The sequence below is a fragment of the Anabas testudineus genome, chromosome 6 (assembly GCF_900324465.2).
Source record: "Anabas testudineus chromosome 6, fAnaTes1.2, whole genome shotgun sequence".
Taxonomy (NCBI): domain Eukaryota; kingdom Metazoa; phylum Chordata; class Actinopteri; order Anabantiformes; family Anabantidae; genus Anabas; species Anabas testudineus.
The window spans coordinates 9836956-9854850 of NC_046615.1; the positions used below are offsets into that span (position 1 = coordinate 9836956).

Here is a 17895-nt window from a genome sequence, read left to right on the forward strand (position 1 = left end):
CATGAACATCAGAGCTCTCTTCTCAGAAGTGCGCAGAGCTCGGTAGAGCTAAAGTACATGTACTATGCAGAACCCTCAAACTCCCAGATAGCTAAGGCCTTGATGTTGAGGAAAACACACAACACCCTATTCCTTATTTATTTTCCTGAAGTAAAGCCCACATACAAGTTAGCTGTAATACTTTACAGTTAAAAACTTATTTATTTGTTTATTTATTTATGTGCTTACCAAAATGCAAATCAAGGCCCTCCAGTCTCACCTCCAGCACTGTGGCATTCAATCTCACAACCTGTCAAACCAGCAGCGTCAATAATCATTACAATTACTAAGTGAGGCAGTATGAGGGGAATATTTTTCATTATTTTCGTATTGTACGGTGTCTAGCAGCCCATAAAATGTAATCCTGATGATCAAGTGGCGCTGTTGACTGTAGTTGTAACATCCAGTGTCTGATGTGTTTGGACAGTCGAGACTCTCTGTTGCTGAACTGCTCTTTATGCTAAAGTATTTTGGGCTCATTCAGGTGCCTTTTAAACTTAAAAATAAGCAACAGCGTGATTAATTGGGACCCAAATGCGGGATCCTATCTGCGGCCATGAGTTTCACTCTGCAGCTCAATGATGTATGGTATTGATTGTAACGGGGGAGCCTTCTAATCAGAATCATGGCAAAATCAATAGCTGACATTGCCTGCAGTCCTATTCATGCTTCAGTGTACACATCTGAAGTAAACTCCCCTGTGCTGAAACAGTCCAGCCATTTGCTTAAAGAAAATCGAGACTCGCTGCAATAGGGAGGACTCGTGGAGATAAACTGGAGGAGACAGACGCGATAAAGGAGGAAAGCACTGAGACAGGTGAGCGAGAGGAGAAGTTATTTAATGGGGGGCTTCAGTGAGATTTAAAACTGTGATGCAGGTTTTCCTACCCAAAGCTCCTATCCATCAAACTTCCAGGGTGCAGCGGAGGCTCAGCAAGCCGCTGACCTCAACCTGCTCCTCAGGCAAAGTCCCAGCCACTGCAGTGCCCCGCTGTTTTCAAATCTCTGACCGCTCTGTCTCTTGATCCCTCCATCTCCCCTGGGTACCGGCTAAGTAGCGGGTCCACATGTGTCTATTCACAGCGTTGCCTTATGGGAGAACAGGGAGCAAGGGTGAGCACAGATCTAAGCTTATCAGCTTAAAACACAGCATTAAGTTGCCTGTTTAACGTGTTAACAGTCGCAGCGCATGAACTGTAACACTGTCCTGGCAGCGAGTAAATTAAACACACACAGCTCAGAGGGTCCACACAGCGTGTCATGTAATAAGGGAAGCAGACCTTGCTGATTATCTACAGAGAGAGAGGACAACTAGCAGAAAGAAGAGGAAAGATTTTCAAAAGATGAATGGGACATTGTTCATCGAAGGGACACTGTGGATGAAAAACGCCTCTCACAAAATTCCCCTATTTTATTTTACTATATTTCTGTTAGATTTGGAACCTGTAATACCCGTTTCCATTAATCCAGGAAGTCAGAATGATGGTTGTGGGCTTAAGTGCATATACAAGTGCAAGTGCAAGGCTCAGGACTTAGTTAATAAGAGATTAGGATTTGTCACCTTAAATACTGAGAAAGGCAATATGTCCCATCTCGTGTTTCAAGATGTCAGGTTTGGCTTTTTCCGAATGTAAGCGCGCACAGATTGTTTTCTTGGGTTTAGAGGCAGCACAACAAGCTGTAAACACTACTATGAAAACTTTATTTCAGCATAAAGATAAGCTGTAAGCAAACGCCTGCCTGCACGTCCGGCAGATATGGAGCCAGCCATGCTGGCATTTAAGCGGAGTTGTGTCTGCGGACAGCTGATGAATGAAACGTCAATAACCACTTTACTTTAACCACTGCTTCGGTCTCCACTTGAAAACATCTGCCTGCTGTGACAGTGAGAATGAAGCACAACGTTAAAGGTGCAGGTCATAAAATCAAGGAATGAGCTAAATAATACTGAAATAATAAATTTGTAAATTTCCTACACATACCGACACATATTAGTTATAATTTCAGAGTTTGGGGTTGCACAAATATAAAAAAAATCATTCTGAAAACCTGAACTGTGGCACCACAGGTCACTTATTAAGATGATTACCACTGTATCCCAGCAATATTAACCACAGTGAAGTATCCCACTGACTCTTAGTACCAATCACCACAAGGGGAGCAATTACGGTAACATTAAATAGTGATAAACACTGCTGCACAGTGATCATCAGAACATCAGAGCTGTCACCGCGTCATCCGTCAAAATCCTGCTTCAGGGCAGCAGTCAGGTAGTGGTACATTACAAGGGACAGAAACAGGTGCTACCATAGATTCTAATTACTTTGTTCTATCAATTATGTACAGATCCTTGCATGGCCCGGGGTCTGCCACACACACTGCTGTGCTTCCTACTCACTCTCTGCACCATTCCAGCTGCAGCTGCATACAGTAACAGGCAGCGCTTTTCAACCTTGCTTTGTGCCGATGCCATGAGACCAGAAAGGTTTATTTTTCCAAGGCTGAATTCATACAGATGGAATACTTCACAAAGATAACCTTAAAAAAAAGTCTGCATATCCCACTGACATCTGAATTCCTGCATCTCTAGTAACAAGAGTCAATTCTTTTCTCTTCCATTCAACCCTCTAAGCATCAGTTTAGACACACAGGTGCTCTGCTGTTTTGTGTTCTCAAGCTGTAACGGTCTTCCAGGCACTTGTGGTTTCTGCCTTTGTTTTGCACACTCCTCAAGTTTTCTCTCAGCATCTCTCAGTGCACAAAAACATTATGCTAATGAGTGAGCAGACATCTGCTTCCAGCCGAGTTTTTCTTCTAAGTGTTTAGGCCTGTGTGTGTGTGTGTGTGTGTGTGTGTGTGTGTGTGTGTGTGTGTGTGTGTGTGTGTGTGTAGAGGATCTGCTTTTACCTACAGTAGGTCAAATCTTTAAAGCAGAAGCATATACAGGGGAATGCCAGCATGAACCATCTGCTAGGATGTATTCATTATTGCTAAGGAACAATGTTTTGTTTCTTCTTTCTCGAAGTCTTCTTCCAAAATCATAGCACGATGTTGCATTTTGATACAGCGCTCTGTGGGAATTAATAAATCCCACTCCCACTATAGCATGTCATTTAGCACCGACGGTGTCTCAAAGCCTTCACTGCAATGGACGGTGGCGACTTCAGCTAGCGGTTTAGGCGGGCTCCAATTAACAGCCAAATTTGTTAAACTGTGTATCTCAGCAAACTATAAGAGCATTCTGGCACTGTTTAAAGGATTAGATCTTTTTTTTAATGCGAGTGTAAGTAAAACCACAAGAAAAAAAAGAGGGGGGGAAGGTACGGGATTAATGTGAAGTCAAAGCCCAGAAAAGCAGAAGAAAAACACATCAGATACAAAAAAAAAGCTTTTCATTATAACTAACATAAAAAAATATGAATCTAGGCTGGGGACCTGTAAGAACTGTATACAGCTATAATCAGCTTTAGAAATACTGGGTGAATTAAGATCCTAGCCTCAGAGAATGAACCAGAAAAAAACATTTCAATCGTCTACATGAAGTTAATTATCTTTAAATTATCTTATTATCTTAAAATTGTTCGGTGCGAGGAGGAAATGATTTCAAATTTCTTAATTAATGTTGAAGGCAGATTAATAAATCAAGTTTGAGTGCAATTAGGTGGTTGTTTGTGTCTGATTCAGTTAATAAATTAGATTTTTGAATAAAGATTTACTTTTTTTTAACTTTTACGTTTGTCACAAGGATTTGGTCGGTGTGTGGTATTATCATATTGTTTCAAGTCTAATTGCATAGAGAGCACACACACAGCAGTCTTTTATGTTTTTTGCACTTTCTCCTGTCAACATACGGGCAAAAATATGATATCAGAGGTTTGTCCTGTTACGACGAGAATCAACTGTTTGTTTTTCCCGTTAGTGGAGGGGGGAATCATTCAGCAACCGTGATCTCCTACAGGAAAACTGTTTGGTGAAGCAAAGCAAAACAAGGTGTCCCTGTAGCTTTTGGATTTTAAATTTAAACTGTTTAACGTATTGAATAAAGAAACACAAACTGCATCTTCACCTGTTTAAATTTCTTAAGGTATTGCACAGGTTAGTGTTGAGCAGACAAGAGACTCTCAATAGCATGTTGTACTTTCTTGGTATAACCGATATCCAGTGACTCACTAAACGCACTCAGGCAGCGCACCTGCCAGAGAGCAGCAGTCACAGGCTGTTAACCTCAAGATCTGGAAGTGTTTGTGAGTCAACGAAGCTTCACAAACCCTTTCACTGTCTGGCTTTGTTAAGCTTCAGCTACATAAAGAGTCCTTCGGCTTCAACTTAGTGATTATAAGATTCACGCTAAAGGGAGCTCGAGCACTGCATCCTGGCTCTGTCTGTAAGGTAAGATAATTAAAAATTGTGATTCTGAAATGAAGGAATGACGAACAGCTCTCATGATCTTTAAATCTCTATTGTACAACTGTTACCGTTGACTGACAAACTCACTCTCTTTGCTGATTTGTACTGGGCATAGGAGTCACAAAGCTATTGAAAGGGCACTGCTGTCCAGGTCTGTTGCTCCAGTCTGTCTCTAAAACTAGAAAATTCAGAAACTGATGTATAAGTGTATCATTCGTTAAACTGGGTTTTTCATTTAGTAAATCTGTTCAGTTTAAAGAAAGGGAGGAATTATGGTACTGGAAAATGAAATCCATATTCCAGGTAAATTAACACTGAGTGCTGTCTCGTCATGTGTAAACATTCCCAGAAAGCTACAGGCTCAGGGAAGCCGCTCCTGGAAGTGTTTATTTCTTCCTGTTTGTTACTGATTCTGGTTCAGAGATGGAGGTTTCAATAGGAGGTTCCCTTGTAGTTAAAAATAATCAAATGAACAAACGGGAGTTTAAGAATTTTATTTTAGCCTACAGTTTTACTTATGCTGCACCAGAAATCATAAATAGCTGGACTAGTTGGTACACAGACTATATTATTAGATAGTGTTATTCTACTGCATTGCAAGTAGTTGAAGGTATATCATTTATTATTAGCAATTATCATTCCTTTATTATACAACTATAACCTGTCTAAATATGGCAGCCATTGTAAAGTTACTAAAAACTGTTTATACATACTGGGGTCTACAGTGCACAACATGACTATGTGGACTGTAGTCTTCCACGTGTTGCTGCAATAAACAGGAAGTATGAATTTAAACCCCTGCATGAAAACAAACAACAGCTGACTGACACATTGTGTTTTTATTTTTTTCGTGCCCTGTTTTTGACACAGGCAACTGCCAGAAAATGACCATGCAACCATTAACTCCAGTGAACTGTGCAGGCCTCCTGCAACCTGGCTGCTCCTTGCTCCAGCTGGATGGTGAAGTTCTCCTGTTTGGCCAGAAAGGCTGGCCCAAGCGGTCATGCCCAACAGGAGTATTTGGGGTCCGGTTTAAACATGGCGAGATGAAGCTGAGGGCTATCTCCTTCTCCAATGATTCCTGCTACCTCCCTCCGTTACGTTGTCCTGCTGTTTGCCGCCTTGACCCTTACGACGGGTTTCCAGAGAGTTATCTCATCCACGGTGGCCGCACCCCAAATAATGAGATCTCATCGAGCCTGTATCTGTTGACCATGGACAGCCGTGGCTGCAATCGTAAACTGACCATATGCTGCAAAGAGAAAGAACTGCTGGGAGAAGTGCCAGGGGCACGATATGGCCACACAATGAGTATGGTTCAAAGCCGAGGGAAGACAGCATGTGTATTGTTTGGTGGTAGATCCTACATGCCTGCAGGAGAGCGGACCACAGAGAGCTGGAACAGCGTCGTCGACTGTCCCCCTCAGGTGTTCCTGTTTGACTTGGAGTTCGGCTGCTCCTCTGCTCACACTTTACCTGAGCTCAATGACGGCCAGTCTTTCCACTTAGCCCTTGCCAGAGAAGACTGTGTGTACTTCATTGGAGGTCACTCGCTCACCTCTGATTCCCGCCCCCCTCGACTTTTTCGCCTGCACGTTGAGCTTCTGCAGGGCAGTCCACTGCTTTCCTGTGAAATCCTGGAAACTGGGATATCCATCTCTAGTGCCATCATCACCCGTACAGGTCCTGCTCACAGATACATAGTCTTAGGGGGGTATAAGTCAGACTCTCAGAAGAGGATGGAATGCAGTGCTGTGATTCTAGATGAGAAAGGGATCCAATTTGAGACTGTAGAACCACCTAAGTGGACCCCAGATATTAGTCATAGTCGCACTTGGTTTGGTGGTAGTACTGGGGAGGGAAGCGTCCTACTTGCTGTACCAACTGAGGGAAGGCCATCCCAACCAGAAATGCATTACTTCTATCAGGTGAGCTTCCAGAAAGAGGAAGAGAGAAAAGACGAAGAAGGAATCCTCGGTTGCAGCCAGGAGTCAACAGATTATGACAACTCTACTCCTCTTGAGGACTCTGAGGAACTCTACTTTGGTCGTGAGCCCCATGAGTTGGAAGACAGCAGCGATGGAGAAGGGGATGCATACAATGAAGACGATGAGGAGGATGAATCACAGACAGGCTACTGGATCAAATGCTGCCTGGGCTGTCAGGTGAATCCCAACACGTGGGAGCCGTACTACTCCACTGAGCTCCACCGGCCGGCCATGATCTTCTGCTCTAGAGGAGAAGGCGGACACTGGGTCCACGCCCAGTGCATGGAGCTGACTGAAACCTTGCTGGTCAGACTTTCTCAGGGAAGCAAAAAGTACTTCTGCCTGGACCATGGTGGCCTGCCCTACCAGGAGATGACCCCACCTAGACAGGTCATACCCCTGAAGCACGTCCCCATGAAGGTTAAGGACAGGAAAACACCTCTGACAATCAAGATGTCGCCAGCCAAAAAGAGCTTTTTCAAACGACTTTTTGACTGAATCCAGGTTTAATTTGATAATGATTGCTAAGTAAATTGTTTGAATAAAGGTTGTTTTGTATTTAGAGAGGTTTCCTGTGTAAATTCAGTGACTAAATAAGAGATAAAAATGCTTTATGTGGCCTCTGTGAGAATAACTCATACATCATACATCCATGATAATTATATTTTAGCATATTTGTATACAGTGTTCTGGTTTGTGTATCAAAGTTCATTGTTATTTTGAATTCTATTCCATATCACTGGTTTTGCTTTCCTACATTTTACTTTGTTTGAATGAAGATGAATTTGTACAATTAAATAAAAAAAAACAATATGCTGGTGTGTACTTAAGAATATTTGTGATGACAAACGACAAACAACCTCCTATTCTGTGTTTGTTTCTGGTGTGTTTCACAAACCTTTGTTGTGACAAAATGGATGAATGATTTAGCTATACTGTCAGCATCTCAGAAGTTTTGTATTAAAGTAAAAGTAAATGGTTATTTACAATATGAATCTCCTAACACTGGCTTACAGGGCCAAATATACAATATTGCTGATTTTTCATGTTACAGAAAGCTACTAGCTTAATCAGTCTCCCAGGTTTCTATATTGTTTTTTTACAAGTTGTATACCTGTTCATTGTTGTTTTATATTCTCCACAGTGATGCAATTGCTATCAATACAATTATTAATTGTTTAATAAAACCAAACCAGAAGATTAAGTGATATTTTGTCTTTATTTATCCATTGGTAAAAACACTGACAAAACAGTACATGAACTGTACATGAGAGTTAGTCATCAAATGGTTGGAAAATTGTGTGGTTCAATGAAAATACAGAAAATATATGAATACAGTATTGCATTTAAAAACAAGCATGTAGTGAAACTTCAGTGTAACACTGCATCAGTGTGCAAAATATATCACCACTGAAAGTCTTCTGCAACGCCAGTAAACAGTTTACTTGATATTTAGTGTAGTATGGAAATTAAAATGGGCAAAACTATGGTGAAAAGTGAACGAGTGGAATTTTATAAATCATCCATCTTCCCTTCTATTGGAAATGCAATTCATTAGAGCAAAAAAAGTATGAGACAAGTTGAAATATAACACACTCAAAACATGACATTGTGCAACTGTGACAACTATCCAACGAAATGTGAATATTTCACAGCTACCATGTGACATTATGACAGTAAAATCAAATCAAACATTCAATCAAATAAGAAAACAAAATTGCCTGTCACAATTCCAAATGGTGAGGGCAGAAAAAGACAATATAATCAATCAATCAAACAAATAAAGTTCCCAGCAAATCAGTTGAAACCAGGTCTTCCTGGCTCCAGCCCATCCCTCTCCTCTGTCAACTGTGTCAATGAAGAAATATCAGTAAAGAAAAAGAACCAGATTATATACAGAGTTTAAGAAAAAAAAAACTCTCTCTAAGAGATTCTGTGGGGTATTAGGCTCCTTAATGGACCATACTGTATTTTTATGATATCAACAAAAAGGTCAGTATGTGTTTTATTTTATATAAATTCGAATAAGTTTTATCTAGCCTCTACTGTGCTAAAACTAAGAGAGATAAAACTGGTTCAAAGTGACCTGGCATCTTTCTTGCCCCTCAGGGATCCCACGATAAAGCACTAAAGTCATCTTTTTCAGAGGGCACTCATGAAACAAAGAACATTCAGGTCTCTGTGATTATGTTTTGCTCCAACTCAAATGATATATTAATACAGTGGCCACAAATGTGGTCTTTTTAACACAATTTCCTCCCATGACTTACGGCACTTTCATCTGTTTCCATAAATATCCTCTCCATATAAATTTATAAATGTGTCAGATTTTTGCAATACAATAAACTGCACCATATTTCACAGATGGTGAAGATAAAAAAAGAGACCTTCCTGCTAAGAGCAAGAGAAAAGAAACCTGTGGGTTACATCTGTATTCCTCCGCTGTGCCAACTTTGCTCTTTAGTAACTAACACAGGAAGGCAACGCCAGAATAGTTCAAATACAGGTACAGACTAGAAACTAGAAAGTTCAATGTATATTTTAAAAATATGGTGTGAAAATAAGATTGTTTTCAATAAAGTTCGGAAAAATGTTTAGTTCAATTAGCAAAAATAATAACAATAGAACATGAAACATCTTAATCTCAGTTTTACCTGTCATGGTACTGTCTCCGGTTCTCATTCTAAATATCAATCAATGGATATAGAAAGTAAATAAAGAAATTCACAGCTCCCTGTTACTGATTAACAAATTTAACAACATCACAAAATCAATAGTATACCAATACATAAAGTTTACATCACAAGAAAAATCAAAAATCATTTACTTCCAGAGACACATCCTCATCATCCTGTATCTCAACTGGGTCAATGGTAGCTTGCAGAGCTTTGGCAGAGTCCTTGTGAGCCTCCATAAACTTCTGTAAGTACTTAGAGGTGTAGAGCCAGTGATGTTTCAGCACGTCCTCTAGCTCGTAGGCCTTTGACTGACGTGCATTCATTTTCCGGAAACGCCTGAACAGCTTGTTTGCCGACTCATTCCCCTCGCTGGCCCACGCTCCTATGGATCCGTCTCTCTCTATGATTTCAGGCACATGGGCCAGGGTCTTGTGCAGGTAATTGGTTATCTTTCCATTGTATCTATACTTGAAGGTAGAGGAGAGAAGGTCAGCAAAGCGCTGGGAGTTGAAGCTGTAGCGGCACAGCTGGTCAGGGCATTCCTTGGCTGGGCAGGTGGCGCGCCACACAGGCTTCATTTGGAGGTAGAGCCTCATGAGCTCTCTTAGGGCCTCCCTCCTCTCTTCTGTGGGCACCAGCTCACAAACTGCGTCCACGGCCTCTTGGGTCATTAACCTGCGGGCATAGTTCCCATTCATCCTCATTACCGGTTTAAGCTTCATCTTCTTTCTCAGCTGTTTATCTAGTGCTGCCCTCCAGCTGCGCCGTTCCTCCCGGCTGGGATTGACCTTTTCATACACCTCCCCGATCTCATCCTGGAAGATTTTGTAGAACTCAGTAGCGTTGCCAATGTCACAGTGTAACGCATCTATAGTGGGCTGGGTCTCCATGAAGGGCTTGGCAGAGACCCCTTTGACTCTGTCTCTCAGCTCGTCTGCCGACTCAGAGAAGGGATTGGTTCTCCAAATTTCATATCGTTCTAGATTCTCATCGTGATTGCGCGTGACAGAGTGCAGCACCATGTTCTGAGAGGCCTCTGCCCGAGTTGAGTCACACAAAGTGCAGATGTAAGTGGACCCCGAGGCCTCCAGGCCTTCCATTTCGCGCACCATCTTCTCGTCATACCCTGTTCCTCTGAAGTGGAAGCGAAAGGAGCGCGGCAGGCCGCCTATGGATAGGATGAGTCTGCTCTCTTTCATTGCATTTCGCTCTGCAACTATAGGCCCCAGAACAGCTGTGAGTGTCTCATGGTCTGACTCATCCACAAATGTTAGGCAAAGGGGCTTACAGGACAGTTCTGAGTTTGGCTTTGGCTCAGTGAAGATGGTAACCTCCTCCTCATTATCATCTGCCAGGACTGAGACAGACATAATAGTGAATGAGAAACGTACAGCCTTCTCGGGAACAACTGGTCCGCCACCGTGCTTCTCGCTCACATCACCCATGCCATCACAACATTCTTTGATCATGACACTAAAGCCTGAGGTGCAAGAACTGTCTTCCATCCCATTGTCTCTCAGCCCCTCCACAATGTCCTCCTCCAGATCCTTTAATGCTGACACCAGTGCCACATCATAGCGAAACCTCCGAGTGATGGTGTCAGCTGGGGAGTCATCCACCGAGGAAGTCCATCCAGAGAGCCCATTAATAATGCCAACATTGCAAGATGTAGACACATTCTTTAGAGCTGGCTGCCATTCAAACTGGTGAAAGCCAGGGAGAAGCTCCTTCTCTGCAGCTCGCAGGGTGTGCAGGGGCTGAAAGATCTGGCGGCCACTGGTGGCTTTGACAGTTCGGTACATTTTGTGATACTGGCTGCAGCTCAGGAAAGTGTTGACCCGAATGGCCAAGCACACTGCGGGATGCAATCCAAAGCCTCTGCCTGCAGAGAGAGAAAAAAAAAAATGAAAGGAGAGTACGTTTCAGAGAGAGGCAGAAAGAGGCAAAAAATGAAAACAGAAATATAAAAGGAAAGTAAGAGGAAAGGATTGAAACATGAAGAGAATTATTTAACACCAAACAGTGTGAGCCCATTTCTAGTGCTCTGAAAAGAACTGCATCATCTAGCATTTCTTCATTTGATCTCCTGCATTTGCAGTCATTTATACTATGAGACTGAGAGAATGTGGAATTTAACATCCCAGTGTGAACATATCCCATTGTCAGAAGCCCACAAGTCCATGATTACAAAATCCAATATTTTCTAATTTCCAAATGTTATAAGGGGACAACGGTTTGACTGAGAGAAGCTGGTGAAAGTGATGTATTGGCTGCAGATGAAAACAGACACCAGCTGGCTTCTATTCCCCAGAGAGCAGGATGGTGCTGTCTGTGTAATTTGTAGATACAAGAGTTGCTGATGTTGTTTTGATTCTAACAGCCCCTTCACAAGAGTTGTTATTGTGCATTAAAGGGAATGTGAGAATGAGAGACTGACAGACAAGCAGACAGAGAGTGACTGTGGGAGAGAGTCAAAGAGGGGCTGGGCGTGTAATAGCCATGGTTCAGCTGACAGAGATGGACAACAATAAAGCTCTTTTTAATCACAATCACAGAAAACCTTTCTCTCTCTCTCTTCAACTGTGAACTTTTCAACTCATTGGTATTCATGAGATGACTGGATTCCTCAGAGACGGGCGGAAATACTAATGAGCAAACACTAATAATTTTCATGTGTTTGTGTCCCACTTTCTTGGCTGTGGCTGTGGATTAAACAAAAACCTCATAATAGCCTCTTACCTTGCATCATGGCCTCTAGCTCATCTGCCTGTCGGTGCTCATTCCCAGACCTCAGTGCAAGCAGGAACAGAGTCAGACACACAGACTTCAGATCCCCGCCTTCCTCTTTGTCTGCAAACACCTTCACGTGGTTCTTCAGATCCCTCAGTCGATGCTTTTGCGCACGACGGGTTAGTGATAGCAAGTGCTGACGGGGTCTTCCCCCTTTATTGGCTAGTAGGTAGCTGTCAAGTTCCAATGACTGCTGGTTTTCCTCCTGTTCATCCAGCTCATGGCCTAGACAGTGAGCTTTAAATGAATCTAGCCTCACCTGTTCACCACAGCCACCTCTGGGGCAAAGCAAGGGCAGCGAATGCAGAGCTGATAAGAAGGCTTTGGCCGGCAGGGTGAGATCATCGGGGGCACAGGGCAAGTTGCAGGCCGGGCAGTGAGGTCCCAGAACGTGGCTGTATTTTATAATACAGCTGCGGCAGAAGAGGTGCCCACAGGGGGATTGAACTGGATCAAAGAGCAGGTGATCACACACTAAGCAGGTGAAAGAAAAGAGGAAGTCCGAAGGGAGGTTTTCAGAGACCAGTTTGGTACTCAGGTGGTCTTTCTGGCAGCGGGTGATGTTTCTCATCCATTTCTCTCTCTGAATGCTGGATTTCCTCCAGCCCCGCAGGACAGGGCCATGATGACGGTCTCCAAATGGTCTCAGAGCTCTCCTCTCTCCAACAACAATGCTGTCACCATGGTCCCCCCTGGTCCTTTTTGCCAGGCTCTGGGCTCTGGGAATGGTCTTCCTCCTCTTTCTTCCAGTCCGCTGGAATGAATGTTTCCTGGGGGAGCAAAGGTGGCAAAGGGAAGAGTGGGGTTTCCACTCGGGAACTCTTGTTCTGGAGAAGCTGCACACGCCCCCTCCTCGTATGGTAGCCATCCAACAGCGATGGCAAAAGGAAAGAGGGTGGACAGATTCTGTGTCCTCTTTCACTTCTACTTTGAAGACTTTGAGGATGACCTCCGGCCAGGTTGTGAACTTGCAGCCCATTTTACGCAGGGCACCTTTGCTTGCCTCATCCAGATCACCATGAACATCGTGCACTGGTCCTTTGACTTTTCTTAGGGCCATGCCACAGAGACGGCAGAGACACCTTTATAGACGTAAAACAATGTTGTCAATTCCTTAGAATTAGATTTATATAATTTAGTGTAGTTATTGCTGTATTGTGACATGATTACCTGAGGTGGTTCATATGGGTGTCCATTTCCTGTAGTTTTTGATCAACCCTCCGGCCTGGACCTTCCACATTTTCTTTGCTTTTTCCCCCAAGACATAATTTCATCACACTCTCTGGACCCACACCATTGTCTAACTCAATATTTGGAGCTGCAGGGGGAGGGATCCCTAGCAAGGCTCCGTGTTCAGATGGTGTGTCACTGGGTAGCGGGGCCTTCTCCATGGACCTCACCCTAAAAAGTTTAAACTTCCACTGAGAGTACTTAGAGTGGGGAGGGTGGAGCTCAGCTGGGACGGAGGATCTGGGGCCATCGGTCTTCGAGCTCTCCTCTGCCATGATGCCACCTAGATTTTAGACCCTGGAGAGGAGAGGAGAGGAGGGGAGAGGAGAGGAGAGGAAAGAAGAGGAGGGCTTAGAGTGATGGATTACACAAGCATTACAATATTTTCAGCTGTCCGTGAGAGGCCCATGAATGGATACAGAGAAAAGATTTGAAGGTTCAAATCCTCAGTTATCCCCAGCTCCTTCTCAGAACTGAGCCCATGACACTATCTAACAGCTTTACTCGGCTCCTGTTGAATTTATACATAAAGTTTCCTGAAATCCCACCGAACAGAGAGTAGTAAGGCCTGACCTAGAGTGCTGTATTATACCGTAAGTGGCATTTAGATCTTGTGTAAAATGCATGAGACAAGCATTGGGGGGATCAATACAGCACAAAAATCTTCATCTCTCTCATCTCCAATCTCATCACTCTGGGAGCCACTGTGACTTTTTTTTTTTTCCTTTCACACAGCAAGTTTGCTAAATGGGCAACCTTATCTCCGCAAGACTGTCAATCATTTATATTAGTCATTTTCTTGGCTGGGGAGAGAATTGGAGCCCTGGGAGCCCCTGACTGGCATTTTAAATGCGATAGGAAAAAAAAACTGAGACACAGGAAATGTATTTCTTAATACATAAATATTGACCGAACAGAAGGAAAAAGAAAACAAGAAACCATCATATTGAATAAAGATCATAAACAAATATATTTCGCACAAAACATTGTTGATATTAGGAGTCATATTTCAATAGCCAAGTGTTCTTATGATATGACACAGGTAAGATCAATGATATTGCTGCACTGACAGAGCTTATTTCATCTCCTCCCATACCATCCAGGTTCCATTACCAGTTCAGACAATAAAGCAGTCAAACAATCTTAGCAACTGTTACATCAATTGTTGAGGCTTACCATGGCACACCTATAGTGCACAGAGTGTGGCATCTTCCATCTATTCATCTTCCATCTCACTGAATCTGGCAGTCTCCTTCGCTTCCTAGCTTTCTGTGTACTTCACATGCTGAACCCTCCTTTGAGATAAACAGCTGAGCCAGTGTGCATATGTGTGTCAGCTGGGCTCTTACCTTGTTTTTCAGTCTCAGCTGGCGTGAGCTCCCCTGGGGGTCTTTTCTGCATGGGGGCACAAGGGAAGCCCTGGAGCAAGGTCCAACACACTACATATACAGTATATGTTTGAGTCTATCGCAGCTTGGAGCATCTGTTACCAGGAGTTATGGCTCCATACAGGGGGAATGTTCCTGTCAGTCTCCTTGTGTCTTGTATTTATACCCTTCCTTTGATGGGATTCCAACAGTCAATTCCTGCCACCTGATACAGGCAGCTGATTTAAAAAAAAAAACAAGGTCAACCCCAAAGCACAGTTGCAAACATGTGCTTGTACAGAATCCAACAGCATACCCCAAGCAAACAACTTTCTACCACAACACACTGATCCTCAGCTGGAGACACTTCTGTGTCACCTTTATCTCCCCTTTCTCATATCCATCTGCAGGCTCACCTCATTCAGGTGGTCTCACCGTGACAGAGGGAGAGATTCTGAGAAATGTAGAGACACAGCAGAATACAGGCACTGTTCTCTCCTAAAGACAAACACATAATGTTGTATTACTAATACCTGTATTGTCGTGACAGTAAATGTGGAATTCATCAGAACAAACGAAGGGTTGGAAGCAAGGATAGATAAAGGCTCAGGATACAGTACAATGGCAAAATGTTGAGGTTTTGCAATAACAAAAATTTGTTTACATGTAATTGTCAAAAGTAGTACGAATAAGAAAAACTACTGTTGCTATTATTGTCATTCTGATTACTGTGTTATTGAGACTTTTTTCCACTTTACATTATCTTTCAATGTGTGTGTGTGGCTAATGCACCAGTAATGCAGGTGTTATCTGCTGTGAATCAACATGACACAGGCAGTGAAACAAGTGAGTAATATTAGGCTGCCAATTGGGCATTAACTGTTGGAGTGTTTGTGTTCATCCGGCAATTTATCATTTTATGTTTTTAGAGCAACACAGAGGCAGCTTACAGAGGTGGAAAAGAGGCCAATCCCCAACGGTCAAAGAAACCAGAAACTATACACTGGAACAAATCGTTTTTGTTTTTTTTTTTATTCCAAGACAATTTAATTGTATTGTATGTATGTCATTTTACCCGTCTCTGTAGCTTTTATCAGCACTTCTTCTCTCTACAGAATAACGCTAAAGCAGCACATTTCATTCATTTTCTTCAAACGCCTGTCTCTCTGCAACCATTCAGAGCGAGTTTTAATTAGACAGCATTATTTGATGTAATGTCTCAGTAGGTATGGGGAGTATTTGCCCAAGATCACTCTTGTCTGTAATTATCCAGGGAATTAAATCTGGTGTATTCACCACAGGAGCCTGTTGCTGTTGCATTGGATTTGCCAACCAAGTCATTAGATACACAGTCAGTGGGCACCAAACAGTTGTGTTTCTCCCACTCTAGTCAGCTTAACAGTGGAGCATGATGACTACTGGCAGGATTTGCAGCTTATATTTGGTGCGTATGGTAAAGTGTTACTTCAGACAGCAATTGTAGTAATTTTTGTTTATTTGTTGCAATCTTATCCACAAGAAATGAAGAGAAAAAGTTAAAGCAAAAATTTCAACTCCTAGCTATCCAAATCCATCAGACACAGCTGGGAGATCTAAATGTTTGATGCATTGCACATCCAAAAACAAGCAAATGATGGATTGTGGCAAGATGTCGCAAGCCTATTTATAGCTGATATTTGGATTTATGATAGCCAGGTAGCCACATGTTTCCAAGGTAAACGACACACCTCGCACCGTGGCAGACAGGAACAGATCTGCAGATGTCTGCCTGACAAACAAGCAGTGACCCCCTGAGACCCTCATCTCTCTGCGCTTGCTAATTGACTTGTTATTGATCAACTCAAAGACAGTCTGATTTATGGGGAAGAGGACTTGCGGAGACAGCCACCTGGCAGGGAACAGCGTGTTATGAATGTGAGGAGCAGACCCTGGGGAACTAGAGGCTGCAGTTTGGGAGGACATACAAGTATTTGCAATGCACCGCCAAACTGACACCTTGCACTACGATGGGGTGTTTTTTCTAACTTGATGAATCCAAACAACTTCAGTGAGCAATGTGTGCGTGTGTGTGTTTGTGCACATGAGCATGTAGCAGGTGTGTGCAGTGGGAGGGATGAGTGGGAATGTTGCAAGGGCAGAGTGTGATGTTGGGGAAGGGGGAAGTAGAGAGTAAAGGCAGATGTGAGGGGCTGTGTGTCTGCATCCTTCAGAATAATTTCACATTTGGGTCTGTGTGTGTAAAACAAAGAGCCAGAGAGACAGACAGAGAACGGGAACAAGGGGGAAGGTGTAAGAGGTGAAAGACAGAGAACAGGGATGTAGTGGTGGTAGTGTGTAAAGGGGTTTCATGGGATAACAGGCTTAGCTCAAAAAAGAGAACACAAAAGGGCTTAAGGCTGATTGCAGGCTGTGACAAGGAAAGGGGGGAATAGCTCAAGCCTTCCTGGCAGAACTATATAAGCCAAAGGTCCAAGAAAGACATAGCACGTAGCTTAGGGAGCGCGACAAATAGTAGAAATGGACAATGAATGAATTCTACAGCAGCGTCAGTATCTTCCTCACAGGGAATAAAATGTCAGCATCGTCAACATTTGAATAGGCCGACCAAAGTTGCAGCATGATATTTCTAAATGTCATGAAGAATGTAGGCATCTTTGTGATTGTATTCAGGGTAAAGAGGGCATTTCACTCATATTTTCAAAGTGGGTTAGGAAATATATTGAGCATTTGGTATGCAAATGTTTAATTGCGTTTTCATTGCGTATTCAACAACATCTCCAGCCTCCCCCCATTCCATTCTCTGGGACTGAGTTGTCCAATAGTCCACCTCTTCCATCCTTCATATGAAGCCACGATTTGGTAGCTTAATGCTCGAAGAGGTAGACGTCAATTCAGAGGTATTTGCCAAAGCTACCTGCCAGTGCAAACACCTTAACCCACTAGTCAAATCCCCCCCTCCCATTCATCTCCCCTGTCGCTGCCTCTCACAGCCTTGTTTCTCTCATCTCTCTCAAGTCCTCTTACCCTAACCTCAGGATTTGCTAATAATCAATTATGTGATTATTCCAATGAGGTGACTAATTACTGCCTCTCCCTCCGTCTCTGCCACAGGTTTCGCCATGTTTATAATCACACAGTGACAGCGAGGGGACAACTGAGTTGAGCGATGCTGTCTTGAGGCCTCTCGTAACCCTGTATGACTCAGCTGCGTTTGTTGTCAGCTCATCCTGACTGATGGAGCTTTAACAGAGAGCAGAGACACACCACAACATCACAGCTTCTACAAATAACATCGCCCACAAGCTGCCGACAGCCTGACACCACAATATCTTCCATGTCCAGCTATCCAAATATTCATTTTATTGGATAGTCTAGTCTTGGGACTGCATTAATTCA

At 43.1% G+C, this 17895-nt stretch overlaps 2 protein-coding genes across 2 annotated transcripts; one reads left to right on the forward strand and one right to left on the reverse strand.

The window, feature by feature from the left end:
• Positions 1–5330: 5330 nt before the first annotated feature.
• Positions 5331–6932, forward strand: rag2 (recombination activating gene 2). Its single transcript, XM_026366165.1, has one exon. It carries the CDS (start codon positions 5331–5333, stop codon positions 6930–6932), a length of 1602 nt encoding a protein of 533 aa, XP_026221950.1.
• A 1300-nt stretch (positions 6933–8232) lies between these two features.
• Positions 8233–13537, reverse strand: rag1 (recombination activating 1). The gene is made up of 3 exons (XM_026364787.1): positions 13073–13537; positions 11852–12984; positions 8233–10994 (listed from the first exon to the last, which is right to left on the reverse strand). The coding sequence occupies exons 1-3, from the start codon at positions 13405–13407 to the stop codon at positions 9247–9249; spliced, it is 3216 nt and encodes a 1071-aa protein (XP_026220572.1). The 5' UTR covers positions 13408–13537; the 3' UTR covers positions 8233–9246.
• Positions 13538–17895: the final 4358 nt, after the last annotated feature.

What these genes read in the sequence shown, in the direction of transcription:
- rag1 (XM_026364787.1), bottom strand. Translation starts at nt 13,407, where the DNA reads ATGGCAGAGGAGAGCTCGAAGACCGATGGCCCCAGATCCTCCGTCCCA. An exon ending in ACCCATATGAACCACCTCAG is followed by an intron (nt 12,985 to 13,072) that starts GTAATCATGTCA and finishes ACGTCTATAAAG; the next exon opens with GTGTCTCTGCCGTCTCTGTG. An exon ending in GCTAGAGGCCATGATGCAAG is followed by an intron (nt 10,995 to 11,851) that starts GTAAGAGGCTAT and finishes CTCTCTCTGCAG; the next exon opens with GCAGAGGCTTTGGATTGCAT.
- rag2 (XM_026366165.1), top strand. Translation starts at nt 5,331, where the DNA reads ATGACCATGCAACCATTAACTCCAGTGAACTGTGCAGGCCTCCTGCAA.